This window comes from Epinephelus fuscoguttatus, linkage group LG9 (genome assembly GCF_011397635.1).
Source record: "Epinephelus fuscoguttatus linkage group LG9, E.fuscoguttatus.final_Chr_v1".
NCBI lineage: Eukaryota > Metazoa > Chordata > Actinopteri > Perciformes > Serranidae > Epinephelus > Epinephelus fuscoguttatus.
The window spans coordinates 32,360,146-32,373,949 of NC_064760.1; the positions used below are offsets into that span (position 1 = coordinate 32,360,146).

General features: G+C 40.1%; 2 protein-coding genes across 8 annotated transcripts in view; both read right to left on the reverse strand.

Moving 5' to 3' along the window:
* LOC125894878 (rho guanine nucleotide exchange factor 9) overlaps nucleotides 1–13,804 on the reverse strand; it is a 49,655-nt gene that overhangs the window by 6,373 nt on the left and 29,478 nt on the right. For 6 of the 7 annotated variants that reach the window (XM_049586534.1, XM_049586531.1, XM_049586532.1 and 3 more), the window contains 6 exons: nucleotides 9,967–10,146; nucleotides 9,337–9,569; nucleotides 8,149–8,278; nucleotides 5,979–6,110; nucleotides 2,176–2,419; nucleotides 1,797–1,865 (listed from right to left, as the gene is read on the reverse strand). In XM_049586534.1, coding sequence (XP_049442491.1) covers nucleotides 1,797–1,865; nucleotides 2,176–2,419; nucleotides 5,979–6,110; nucleotides 8,149–8,278; nucleotides 9,337–9,569; nucleotides 9,967–10,146 — 988 coding nt within the window. Of the gene's footprint in view, nucleotides 1–1,773; nucleotides 1,866–2,175; nucleotides 2,420–5,978; nucleotides 6,111–8,148; nucleotides 8,279–9,336; nucleotides 9,570–9,966; nucleotides 10,147–13,804 lie in introns of all 7 variants that reach the window. The other variant, XM_049586533.1, reaches the window with a different exon arrangement.
* Nucleotides 10,883–13,804, reverse strand: part of LOC125894881 (type-2 angiotensin II receptor-like) — a 366,195-nt gene continuing 363,273 nt past the window's right edge. Inside the window, exon 3 of the transcript XR_007450122.1 lies at nucleotides 10,883–10,918. The gene's annotated coding sequence lies outside the window, so the exon portion shown is untranslated. The remainder of the gene's footprint in view (nucleotides 10,919–13,804) is intronic.

Sequence of the window (13,804 nt, forward strand, 5' to 3'; positions counted from 1 at the left end):
CAAAACAGAACAGGCTGCAGTGAGAGTCTCTCGGGTTTGTACATTTAGTCCTTCTCAGACAAGCTCATGGGTTTGTTGCTGCCGGAGCCCACAGGAACTACACTCCACGACGCTTTCTTTTTTCTCCGAGTGAGGACTGGGATATAGGCAGTTCACATAATACATATTTTTAAACGCTTAAAGATCCACACATTACTAAAAGTGTATGTCATCAAAGAGAGACAATAAAAACTAAAGTAACGGTCAAAGTTCTCATACTGAAATTAAAGGTGTGTTGATGGATTCACGTCATCAACTTACACACTGAGTAACATAACAAGTAAATGTTCCACCTTAAAAGTTGCCGGCAGTTGGCCCAGTGAATGAAGTTATTTTTTCTCAGACTACAGCTGCTGCCTCTTGCAAATGGTCATCCAAAGTGGCCATGCCCTTAATTATAGGGCTACAACTAATGATTATTTTCATTGTCGACTAATCTGTCAATTATTTCTTCGATTAGTCGACTAATCATTTTATCGAAAAATGTGTTAAAATGTTGAAAAATGTCGGTCTGTCTCTCCCAAACCCCAAAATTATGTCATGTTATGTCCTGTTTCATACTCACGCCAAAGGGTTTTAGTTGACCGTCATGGGAGAGTGTGTAAAGCTCCCAATATTTGAACGTAAGAAGCTGCAATAAGAGTATTTTGGCAAACTTTTATAGTACTTTTCTATGAAAAATGACTCAAACAATTAGTTGACTACTAAAATAGTCACGGATTATTTTAATAGTCGATTAGTCATCGATTAGTCGACTAATCGTTGCAGCCCTACTTAATTATGCATAATTTTAAGCCTTAATAAAATGTAAATGGGTGACTTATATAAAAATACCCCCTCCCCACTTGAGCAGGGAAATTAGCTATAGAGATCAAAAATATATTTTTTTGTACCAGGCTGTAAACATGTTTATTTCTGCTGTGAAGCCTTTTAGTGTAAGCACAGTGCAGAGCGGTGGCGGTTAGCTGGCCGGTGGCATACGCACAGGACTCACATGCACTAACATATTCGCACAGCCAGACCATCTACCTCAGCAAAGAACAGAGTAGCTCAGATTACAACACATAAAGAGGTAGCGTGACTCCATAACTCCCCTACATTTTCACATATATATATATATATATATATATATATTAATGCTATAAATGTTGTATACAGAACCTGAACTAGGAGAAAGAAAATAAATCACCTATAAAACACTTGTGTAAATCAGAGGTAAGTATAAACCAAAAATATTTTTGCTTAGGGTATACCTTGACATTCTGGATGTGAATTGAAGTAATAAGCACCGACAACCCCCCTAACTCAGTAAAAGAAAAAATGCAAACAGTTGTCTGAGGTGTGAAATTTGTTCGAGACAAGCGTGACACAGGACCCACATGTCATGAACACCGGTATCACCCTTTAAACTCAATACTTCATGCAAACAGCCCTCTGTCTTTTCATTGATGCTTAACAGCTGCTTTACAACTCATATCAAATCATCCTTGTGTGACGGCCGACAGACATTTAACTCAAAGGAAAAATATTGAAAGTAATATAGCGAGACGACATGAATCCACGTGACTTTTCTAGCTTACTCAGTACACAGATAGTCTAGGTCCATTCATAAACAAAGTAGGCATGTTTAAAAAAAGGTGTAGAAAGTAAAAAAAGAGAGCAGGTTAAGAAGTAAAGAGTAAACAGCGATGAGAAGACAGAGCACACCAACGAGGAAAAGAAAAGGGAAATCACCTGATATCTTCTTGTTGCCTCACCTTTCTGTTTGGTCACCTTTCTCACTGTCATGGCTGCCTGCCGCTTCTGGTACTCAGAGATCTCAAAACCTAAACAACAAACAGTAGACTATTTTTACTTATTTATTTTATTATTTATTTTTTTATTTTTATTTTTAAGTTTTACATTAAATGCAAAACCTACTTTAATCCCAGTAATACCATGTGTCCTATGTTGTGCATATAGCATGTCAGCTATGGCTTTACTGTTGCATACATTACACAGGGAATTCATGTTTTGTGCTTAAAGAAAGTCACAGTGTCCTGCAGCAAATGCAACATGTAACTGGAGCTCCATTGGCCATTGTGAATAAAACTAATGCTTTCCAAACAGGGAGGTGCAGAGAGGTGCGTGACTAACCGATTTTCTCATCCTCCTGCACCATCTTCCTCTCCTCGTGGAAGGCCCTGAGCCAGCGGATCTTCTCCTCTGGCTTCTTGGCCAGGAAGATGTGGATCTCCTCGCTGTCTTTGTTGCACAATTTGAAGGCATTCTTCACGCTGACGTTGAAGTCGTCGTCGCGCCCGTCTATAGCGTCCCGCACCTCGTAGCGATCCATGTCGATGCGGCCCTTATAGTACAAGATGTCCCGGCGTATCAGATCCTGGGGAAGAGGAGGAGGGGAACGTCTGTTAGCCTGTGCATGTGTGTGTGCTGAACCTTAGAGGTGTCAACAAGCATCCTTCCCTTGGTATCCTGAGAGTCTGCCTTATGCAACCCTTTCCATCTGCTGCCCAAACATACAAACACCTTCTACACACACATTGCAGGATGCCAAATTTCTCTGCAAAGCTGCTTGACATATCATAAAAGGTAGAAAGTGCTATTTCAACAATGGCAAATACACTAGTTTATTAGGTACGGCAGTAAAATTTAATGCACAACAACGCTGCAAAAAAAAAAAAAAAAAAAAAAAATCCCATCATTGTGATGCTTGTAATGGTCAGTTTTTGATTACACCTCACACAAGATTCCTGTTATTGGTTTTGCTGTATTGGACCACAGGGCTGCAACTAAGGATTATTTTCATGATGATTATTTTTTTGATCAATCACTTGGTCAGAAAATGTGCAAAAATGTCCATCCCAGTTTCCCTGAGCACAATGTTACACATATCTGCCGAATTTGAGACCTCAATAATAGGCAGGATTCTCTGGTGTTCTCCTCCAGTAATATTTAAGTTCCAGAGACTTTGTTTCCTGAATTCTAGTGACTTTAATTATTAATATAATTAAAATTACAAAATAATAAGTATTGCAAAATCCTATTCTTTATGTTAAATACATATCGTTTTGTTTAGTTTTTTTGGTTCATGCCCCTGGTACTCCAGCAGAGCACCAAGAGGAGGAGGCCAAGGCCGTAAGCTTGTCCCGTGCCAGGGACCTACAGCCGGCTGTCCTTCCTGGCCCACACCTTTGGGTCCTGGATTTGTAAGCGAGTAAGCGAGGTGGAACAGGAGGCTCACGGCCTCTGGAGGACAGCTGGGTACTAGGGGTGTAAATCACAAGTTTCATCTTAATCCGATATTATGTTGAGTCTTTGGACAATGATAAAATATTTGCTGATCTCACAAAGACTGCAATGATACAATTTTGATTTGATTCAATTCACAGGCCTGCGATCAATATGAGACAATATCAGTAAATATCCTCTCAGTCTTTTTCTTGGCTGCTTACCATTGTCTGCCTGGCACCAGACTGCTAGCACTGTTTGAATGTTTAAGAAGGAGGTGTGCTTGGACGGAAATGGTGACACAGACATGCCATGGGAATTAAAGGCATATCCTAAAGCTGACAATTGATGTTTTCACTTTGCATTGATGATACTGGATCACAGATCATTAAACCGATATATCGATCCAGATCATTGTAACGTTACCCTGTCATGACGAAAGACGGCAAGCTGGTTCCCAACCCCCCCCCCAACACCCTCAAACCCACACATGCATAACACAGTCAGCACGGAGATGAGGTGTCCACAGGCAACTGTGCCTGACTCATCTGGGCCTTTCGGGTGCCCCTCTGGCCCCGGAGTGTTGATAAATGTGGAGGGAAGCGCCAATGGGGAGGAAACAGTAGGCTTTTACAGTTGTGGGAGGTTCCATGCTATACAGTGTCACAAACAGGTAGTCATAACAAAAAGAAAAAAAAGGAGTGAAAATTCATCATTAATCGGGAGAAATAAGGGAGAATTGTGACCCTGGGAGGAAAAAAAAAAACAGGAGTTTCTCAGGAAAATCGGAAGTTGGCAAGCATGATGTCATATCCTCACACAACTGTCCAACAATCCAAAACCCTGACTAATATCTGCAGCTCTATTGTACCGCATTGTATCCAGAAGTGTTTTTCTAATATTCTGTCTACTCCATGCAGTCTAACACCACCACAGTAACTAGGTGTCTTAGACATGCAGTGTGCAATCACTCCCGTGTTCACTCATTCACTATTCCCTATATATTGGACTTTCAGTGACTCAAAAGTGAGCAATAAATGGAAATTTCAGACACTTACTTATCATCATCATTTTGCACTATCAGTGACAGCTGTAGAGACACTCAACAACAATTTTCACATGTACAGTGTTAAATACGAGGCAGTGCTTTGTGAGATTGTTTCACTGTGGAAGTTTTGAGGGCACTACGTAGTGGATAAACTTACTGAGACTTCGCACACTCGAATAAAATGGTGGACAATAAATATAGTGCACTATGCAGTAGATACGGAATGATTTCGCACACAGCCTCAGTGTACAAGACACATTAGAAATACAGAAACACACCAGTATCTGAAACTAGAACTGCTAATTTAAAAAGTGGTTAAGTCTCTCTTTCAGCTTCTAGGTTAGCCCATTAAATACACAAAAAAACTATAAATAATTAAGTCATATTTTTCAACTACACCAGTCCAGGGCAGCATCTAGCAGTTATTTTCTTCACTGGTTAATCTCCAAATAATTTTTTGATTAACTCATTAATTCTTGGACTATAAAATGTTAAAAAAAATGCAACATGTCTGATCACAGTTTTCTCAAACCAGAGGTGACACCTCTTAGACATCTGACTGTCCAAAATACAGTTATTCACTTTACTAATACATAAGACAAAAAAAAGCAAACCCTCACATTCCTGATGATTAAATAATCACCAGAATAATATAACTGCGCCAGCTTTACAGCAGTCCATCAACCACAAGTAACCTTACCCTATGTAACTTCACGGAAATAAGATGGCCAAATAATAATAAAAAATCCTCATTGTGACCACTGCCTCAGGACAGAATAACATCAAGTCACTCCATAAGGTCAAGCAAGGTAAAAAGAAAAAACAAGAATGGGCATCTTTTAATAAGCGTGCAGAGACAAATCTGCATCTGTGTGCTGATAAGGAAGAGATGAGCGGAAAAAATGGAGGGCTATATGCAACGTGTTACTAATACACCCTGAGGACTGCCATTACACATGTTGTACTGAGGATGCTGGGGAAGGATGTGTGGAGCAAAGACTAGGTTGTATAATTTAGTGCATCTTAGAGCAGAGTTTATTTAGTGGACAAGATCTGGAGTTCATTTCTGGAGTCAAAGATGTTCAACAATGATAGAAGCAGGGAAGATGAGGACAGATGGGAGGACAGAAAAACAGAAAGACATTATAGCCGTGTGTCTTTGTTAATGTTTTCTGTGTTTATCTGTGTAATGGCAAAATTACAGCATCTCTGTGTGTACACGCGTGTGTGCGTATGATGATGCAGTTCTCCAGCCTCCGTGTGTGTTTGTGTGCAAGTGTCCGTCCACATTTGTGTCTGTGTCTCCGTGTGCATGTATTGTCGAGTCTAGCCGAGCGTGAACATCCGTCTGACAGGAGAGCACAGCCTCGGTGCATTAGAGCCCAAACTACCACAGCTCCATTTTGTGAAAGGTGCTGAGGATTTGAACGTGTCTTCACTGAGGGCTGGTGCGTCTCATAAGGTGTTATGTAATCTATTTGCAGCTCTCGAGTAAGGTTGAAGAAGTCACATTGTCTTCAGGCGTCTCCGTCACCAGCCATGTGATACACAGTTTTGAAGAGCAAAGGCTTAGGGTGTGTTTTAGCTTATCAGCTTGTTTTCAGCCAACAAGGTCTTCAAAAAGGAAAGAAAGTAAACAATGAGAGAGAGAGAGAGAGACTACCTTCTTACAGAGGACCAGCTGGTGATCAAAGAGGAAGAAGACTCGCTGCTGACTGCGTCCATACGGCTGATAGATCCATGACAATTCCCCAGTGTAGATGAGCTCCGAGCTCCTGTCCAAGATATCATCTCCCTAGAAACACAAACACACTTTATGAGTGACGATACTCACAGATAGAACTGTGGAATGAAGCAACTCCACCTATTTTACACATACAGTAAAGCTCAGTTTACTCATCATGGTCAGTACGTCTTAGCCTGTGAACACAGTGTATCCCGTGGCTCTGAAGGAGCTTTTTCAAGTCTGAGAAATTGACCATGATGATGTCATAGTAATGTCATCAGGTGTAAATGTAAATGTAAATGAAAGCTTACTTTTCAAAGTCTAAAAGACACGACTGGTTACCATGCAGGGGAAGTCTAACAAAAAACACTGTCAATTTGCATTATAGGCAATGTAGGATCGAGCATTTCTGGAGCTTGACCCATACTCATCAGTACAGCTTAGGATATCTTGACCTCTGCTGCATTGATTTTGACTGTTGTTTAATTTCCCATGTGTCTCTTACAAGCATTAAAACGTTGTGAACCTGCAAAACTAAATTGCTGGACTACTCTATTAAAGGGTAAGTCTGATATTTTTCAACCTGTTCCCTATTGTCCCACGTTTCTTTGTCTAAGTGACTAATGGGAAGAACATTAATTGAAACTTATCTAATATTGAGCGAGAGCACTGCAGCCGGCATAGTGAAACAGACTGCAATGTCAACACTCAGGGGACGTCCACTAAAAATGCTTGCCACTGACAGGCTCAGATTGTTAATATAAGTATATGGCAATTAATGAAATGGATCCCTACAGAGATAAACCTTTTGTTAAATAATAACATTCTTTCTGTTCAACCAGAAACAGCCCCAAAATCGTCAGTGCCAGACTCACCAGACTCCATTCAAATAAATAGTAATTCTATCATCAAGGAACACACTTCATTTAAGTAAACAGAAAGATAATATCTCTCATAAAACCATGTCTTGGTGCTTCTCTCCACTGTTCCAACAATCACCAACTAGGGTTTAGTTGAAAAAAACCCTAATACACCCAATTGGATCTGAAAATATGCTGGCTCTATATGTGCTAAAATTAATGTTTATTTAAAAGGAGCCTGGTGGGTTCGGTGGTGGCAATTTCAGGGCTGTTTCTGGTTAAACTAAGAGGATCGTACTCCCTCTTACTCTTTAACAAAAAGATCAACTCTAATGTCAGGCACCAAGAATAACAATCTGACCCTGTCAGTGACAAAACCTAGCACTTTTAGTGGACATTGACAGTGAGAACATTTCCCAAGTGGTTACGTTGCAGCCTGTTTTCACCACAGTCTTGCTCAGTATTGAGCAATTTCAAAAACTGTTGTTCCCATTAGTCACTTAGACACAAAATCACAGGAGGATAGGCTCTAGGTGGAAAAATGCTCAATTTACCCTTTAATCTGAAAGTCAAATTTGACAAGATGTCATTTTTGTTTGTTTAAAAGACTAACAGTTAAGGAATTAAAGGAGTGATTTGGAATTTTTAAAGCAAACCAACACTAAATAGACGTTTTCTTTAAAGACATACTATGCAGGGTTCACTTAAAAAAATGTATCGACTCACACAGAAGTAATCCCTCTCAAGCATCACTTATCACCCACCAGAAGTGTGTGGCAGTGTGTTTTACTGCAGAGACTCTGCCTTCTTCCTGTTATTTTCTTATTTGCTGTGTTTGGGATGTTTTTATTGGTGTACCCCCACAGGTTGGGACTTAATGAAAAGGTAGTGACCAGGTGTCAGGCTGTCAGCAGTAAGCATCTGACAGACACAGCACTAAAATAACAAAAACACAGCCAAACAAAACGCCAAACGAGAGCAAATCTGAGGTTGGCTTTTACTTTCACTTTTGCTGGTGAGCGTGGTTACCAACAGTGACACACAATCCTGCATTTTATACCTTTGAGTAAACTTAAGGTTGTGTTTAAGTGAGAGATATATGGAGTAAAATTTAAGTTCTGCCTCCCTAGGCAATATGTGTGACTAAACAGATTGACTAAACAGACCAAGCCAGATTTTGCCAGTAAAACAACATCAGCAGACATCAGATGCTTGCAAATGACTCTGCAGTCAATACATACACATACCTCCCAGTCCAGAACAGAGGCTTGCCACTGGGCGATCTTATCGATGTTCTCCAGTCTCCTCTTCCTCTCGTTGATCTGCTGAGTGACGTTCCGCATTACTGCCAGTGCTGCTGCCACGTATCGATAATCACTACGGACACAGTGTATACATAATTACTCCAGGGGTGTTAAAAGGAAAAGTTATAGTGCTTGGAGATTGGCCACCCTTTAAAAAGACATGTAATGTTGCAGTAGTGAATGATACAGAGTAGCCTATTAAAGGACTGGGGTTATAAACTCAAGTAGCAGCAGTAAGTCTGCTGGAACACAGTCAAAATAACACACTGCTATTTAATTCTAATCAGCCACTTTCTCTATCCACAGTTAACTCTGACTGCGTCTTTGCTAACTGAGCTGGATTTATCCCTCTGGCTTTAGATGTGCAATGGATCCAATCCTCACTTTGGAAGATAATGCGTGTGTGTGTGACAGTGTTGTGTGTGTGTGACAGAGAGCAGGCCTATATCTGGCAGATTCTCTGCAGCTCCTAACAGTCAAACACTGTGATCTGGCAGGCAGAGCTGGCAGAGCTGGCACCTGTCCCTCTCTGGCTGAGAACGCGTGGTTTGTGAATGACCTGGAGCTGGCTGAGACACGCTGAATCACTTACACCATGTTTCTGTGGGTTTGCACGCATGAGTTTGCACATCTGGATGCTCGCGTATCTGCAAATGTTTACATTGTGTACTGTGCTCCTGTGCTGCGCATGCAGTGTGTGTGTGGGGAATGTTTACGCTAGTGTATGTGCCAGCAAAAGCCTAAACTCATATTTAATCTGTGATCTATTTATATCGCAGAGTTCTATGTGATGATCACATGGCCATGTGTTAAAATGAAAATGATTTGATTGATTGTGAAATGCAGAACTGTAGTGTGTGTTCTCAGCACAACTGAGATTCCTTGATAAAAAGTTTTCCTCTACAACATTCACAGAAAGCTGGCAAAACAGTGCAAATAAAATTTGTTTCAGTTCATGCATGGATAATCACCGCGTCAGTAGAATAAACCCAACACCTGCTACGGCTACATTGCAACACAATGCATCTGGAGCACAATGATGCATCAGTAATGGCCTCTTTTTTAGAAACTACCAACAAAAAGCAACACATTCAGCGGATTAAATGTGACCTTGGCCAAAATGTACAGTACCTGTGCTCCTGCGCAGTGTATTTGAGAAGCTCAGCCAACTGGAGTGGATATTTGCAGATTTTCTGGACAGGGGTGAGCAAGAAGCCGTCTATGGCAATGTCAATCATTTGCTGGAGGAGGCGACAGGCCTCGAAGAAGTGCTGGTACCTGCCATCCCTCATCAGTTTGCTCAGCTCCATACAGGCATCCAAATGGTTATTACAGTATTCTGAATAGATCCAAAAACCATCTTGCTGTAGATTAAAGGGGCAGAAAGACACACGATGAGAGAGGGAAATATGTAATGAATCTTCTTTTCAATAAAACATGCCGGAGACTGAAGAGAAGAGTGCCAATGTGTACAGACAAAAGCAACTGCGGTTACTAAAATTTTTATTAGAGCTGTTTTCTCAAGATCATGACTTAATTATCTCATTATCCCGAGATAAACTGTTTGCTGGTGACTTAATTATCTTCACAACTTCACTGTTATCTCAAGATAACGAGATAATTTGAGATAACAGGCCTAACAAAATTATTAGCAATTATGGCTGCTCTCAGCTGGACAGTGTGGATATGTTTATTCAAACACATTTTAAAGCATTATCAAAGTGTGTTAAAAAGGGAAAAGAAAACACTATTTGAACTCACGTGTTCTAAAAAGCATGGTCCAATTTCAGAGAGGTGGGGTTCCTCTGTGTTGTACTGTTTCTCCAAGTCTCTAACAAAGCCCATCTGGAAGCGGTAGATGTCCTCGATGTTCCCAAAGATGACCTTCAGCTGGTCATCATTGAACATGTCCACACGCTTCCTACACTGGCGCAGGTAGCCCTGCAACGAAATGGGTTACAACTGCTGTGAGGCTTTCAAAGACAGTCCTGAATTGTGACATAGCTGCAAGGCTCAGTCAGAGAGCTGCTGTGGAAAAGTACAATGTAGGCCACAGTGTGTTTCATCTCATCGCTATTTTTGTTAATTCTTTGTAATAAACATGTGAAGCCACTCCTTCGATATAATTCATTTGAATCAAAATGAACTCTGACTCTGAAGCTTCTGTAGAGTCAAAAACAATTTTGTGTAGGTCGAACTGTGGCCTCAATTTGTCAGTCCAATTCTTGTGGTTAATTAAATGCCCTGAAGCTTCGGCACTTTGGGAAAAGATTTGCTGTAAGAGGTAGGTTTTTGCTATTTCACACTCCACCACCCAGAATTTTCTCTGTTTATGAAATACACATACTAAACCTTTTTGTTTTGTTTCCCAAAGTCCAGTTTAATGCAAATAATCAAAATTAAAGCTCTGTTTTAGATTTAAGAAAAGTCTTGTATATCTTTCCAAAGTAATAGATGGTGCAAGATTAAATAGAAAACATATACACATGTATATATTAAGAGTCTTCTGCTATGGTAGCCATTACAGTCATGGATAGGGCTGCACCTAACTTTTACTTTCAATCATTCATTCATCCACCGCTTCATCCTCTTGAGGGTCGCGGGGGGGCTGGAGCCTATCCCAGCTGACATTGGGCAAGAGGCAGGGTACACCCTGGACAGGTCGCCAGACTATCACATAGAGACAAACAACCATTCACGCTCACATTCACACCTACGGACAATTTAGAGTTATCAATTAACCTGCATGTCTTTGGACTGTGGGAGGAAGCTGGAGTACCCGGAGAGAAAGAGAGAGATATTCAGTTAACTGTCATAGAAGAGTAAAGAAATAAGAAAATATTCACATCTAAGAAGCTGAAATCAGAGAATTTTGACTTTTTATTTTACTCATACCTAAGTACTTTACTCATACCTGTTAATTTATTGTCAAATTAATTGGTGATTAATTCAATAGTTGACAACTAAATCAATTAATTGATTTATCGGTGCAGCTCTGGTCGTGGAGCGTTCCATTAAGAACTAGAAAACTGTCAACAGCCCAGTGGCGTTGTGACTTAATGTGCACAGGCACTCACAGCATCTTTTTACTCTAATTAGCTACGTTAAATTCTTAAACCCTCACTTTAACAAAAATAAAAATACAAATTTTGAAAATAGTTTTCACCTTGTCTGTTTCAAGCACATCAAACTCCTCTACTACCCCTTCTTGCCTGTGCTTGTTTATAGCAAGTTGAAAAAATGCTGGGTCCTCCCACAGGCAAGAACTGCGGAGGTGAGAAGGTGAAATTTACGCTTTATTGCAACTATTTTTAAACATTACGCCTCACCAGCAATGCAGACAAATATGGTATGGTACATACAGAGGATTAAGGAAAGATGATGAGATAAGCAAAAATTTGCACTAGAAAATCCTGCCCACCCAAAGTCATGATGCAGGTGTTTTGTTCTGTGTTCCAATACAACCTCTATGAAACTAGCACAGATGCAATGGCTGTGCTGGTGATAAACAACATTTTAGAAATAACTGCTTCACATGAAAAATAAAATTATGCAATCTTACTTTCACTAGCTTGCATTTCTGTCAGTCATCTCTGTATTTTTTACAGTATCAGCAAGAAGACCGACCAATGGCAAAAGACTACTGTACATAACAGTGTGTCATGTTGTTACTGCTACAACAAACAGAAAGGTGTGTAACAGTCACTGATTATAACTATGGTCTGCCTGTTTTCAATCACAAAACATCTGAAAATGTAACTGCCAGATCATCAGTTCATATTAACATAATACAGTTCAATAATCTTCTATTCCCATAGATGTTTGTTTCTACTGAACCAATGATGAGGGACAGGGACAGAGTCATTATGAGCTAATGTCACAGTCACAAAGATAAAACCGCTCCATGTTAGACACAATTATTTACTGAGTACATACTGTAGCTGTACTGTACATGCATACATGTATTAGGTTACACAGTGGCCAAGCTAGATTAGGCACGTTAATAATATGTCTAATACAGGGAACGCATATCAATGGGGAAGAGATTTCAACACAACACCTGCAAAAAACCCCTGAAACCTTTAATGCAGAACGGCATTGTCAGTAAGAGCAGAGTTAGCATTAGCACAGTGAAAGTTTTGACAGGAAACTTGGTAGAGTGTGCAGTTTTTGGATGTAAACCCTGGAGCTTCCTTCCACTATTTATAAAACACACCATTGTAGCAGATAATGTATATTTGACAACCATTAATGCTGTGTCAGCCACTGCCACTTAGGCTACAAGCTAACAAACAACATAAACAAATAGAGAATGCTAACCACACTAAGCATGTATGGTTGAATCTTTCCAATGTTTCCTCTAACACTAATACTAGCAATCTTGATGCACACAACTCTTTCACTGGTCAACCTAGTGCAAGCAGCAAGCGCAAAGTGAAAGATAAACCTACTGCTAGCAACAGTGGTCCAGATCCAGACTTTCTCAAAGACAAGTGAAAAGAGAAAGAACAGATCTGCTTCCAGACCCTTTTCAGAGTTTTTTTTTTAATTTAAGGTACCATTTCGTCAACATGTTCTCATCAAAAGCCGTCAAATATTGCCACTTGGCCGGCAGACTTTCATGTCAAGATGCAAGGTATGCTAGACATTCTCCCGTGTCTGCTGTTTATGCTCCTGGACACCATGTCAGTTTATGTTTGTTACATGCATTGTGTCAAAATACACTTCATTTTCACAGGTAATGTACAGTTTCTATTCATTAGATGCATAGTAATGTAGGTAAAACACCTTGTTTTTATCTTTAATTCCCTGTGCAAAAAAGCATGTGGTTAGGTTTAGAAAAAACAAACAAACATGGTTTGGCTAAACATTCACACAGGAAGCAAATGGCAGCCTCCTGGGTGAAAGTGGGTGCAAAGGACCCACCAACCTTCACTCCTGCCCACCAAATCAGGACTATCCTGCTCCTTACATTACATTGCTATATGCAGCATTATCAACTGATGCACCTGTTACAGTAGTATGAAATCACTGACGGGCAGCCATATTCGACAGGTTGGGAATGAGAACGGGCTGATTTAGCCGGATCTAACAGTAAGGGTTGCAACCAACTGAAACTTTTCCTGTGTGCCAAGCATGAAGGAGAACTAAAGTGGCTGAAGCAAGAGTCCAAAACACAAATGGCCATATCAAGAGCCAGTGTTTAGTCGTCCATTCTGGGCTACTCTAGATCAACATGGTGGACTCCATGGAAGAGGACCCACTACCTATGCAGATATAAACAGCTCACTCTAAGGTACAGAAAAACACAATGATTCTTAGTTTCAGGTGATTACACACCAATGAAAACATAATTATGAAAATTATAGTCTATTTCTGCCAGTGTGTGTCCCTCCCTAAACCCTACACACTGGAACTACTGAGTGGGAAAACCATGTCAAACAAAATAGTATGTATTTTAAAATTTGTCTGGAGGTGGACTTTAAATGTCTGGCTATAAATATTACATCCTTATTTTAGATTCAGATTGGACATGTCATGTTTTGAGATTTTATTACTGCTATGCTAAAAATGTAAAAAATGGCAAGGCTCTTGTTTA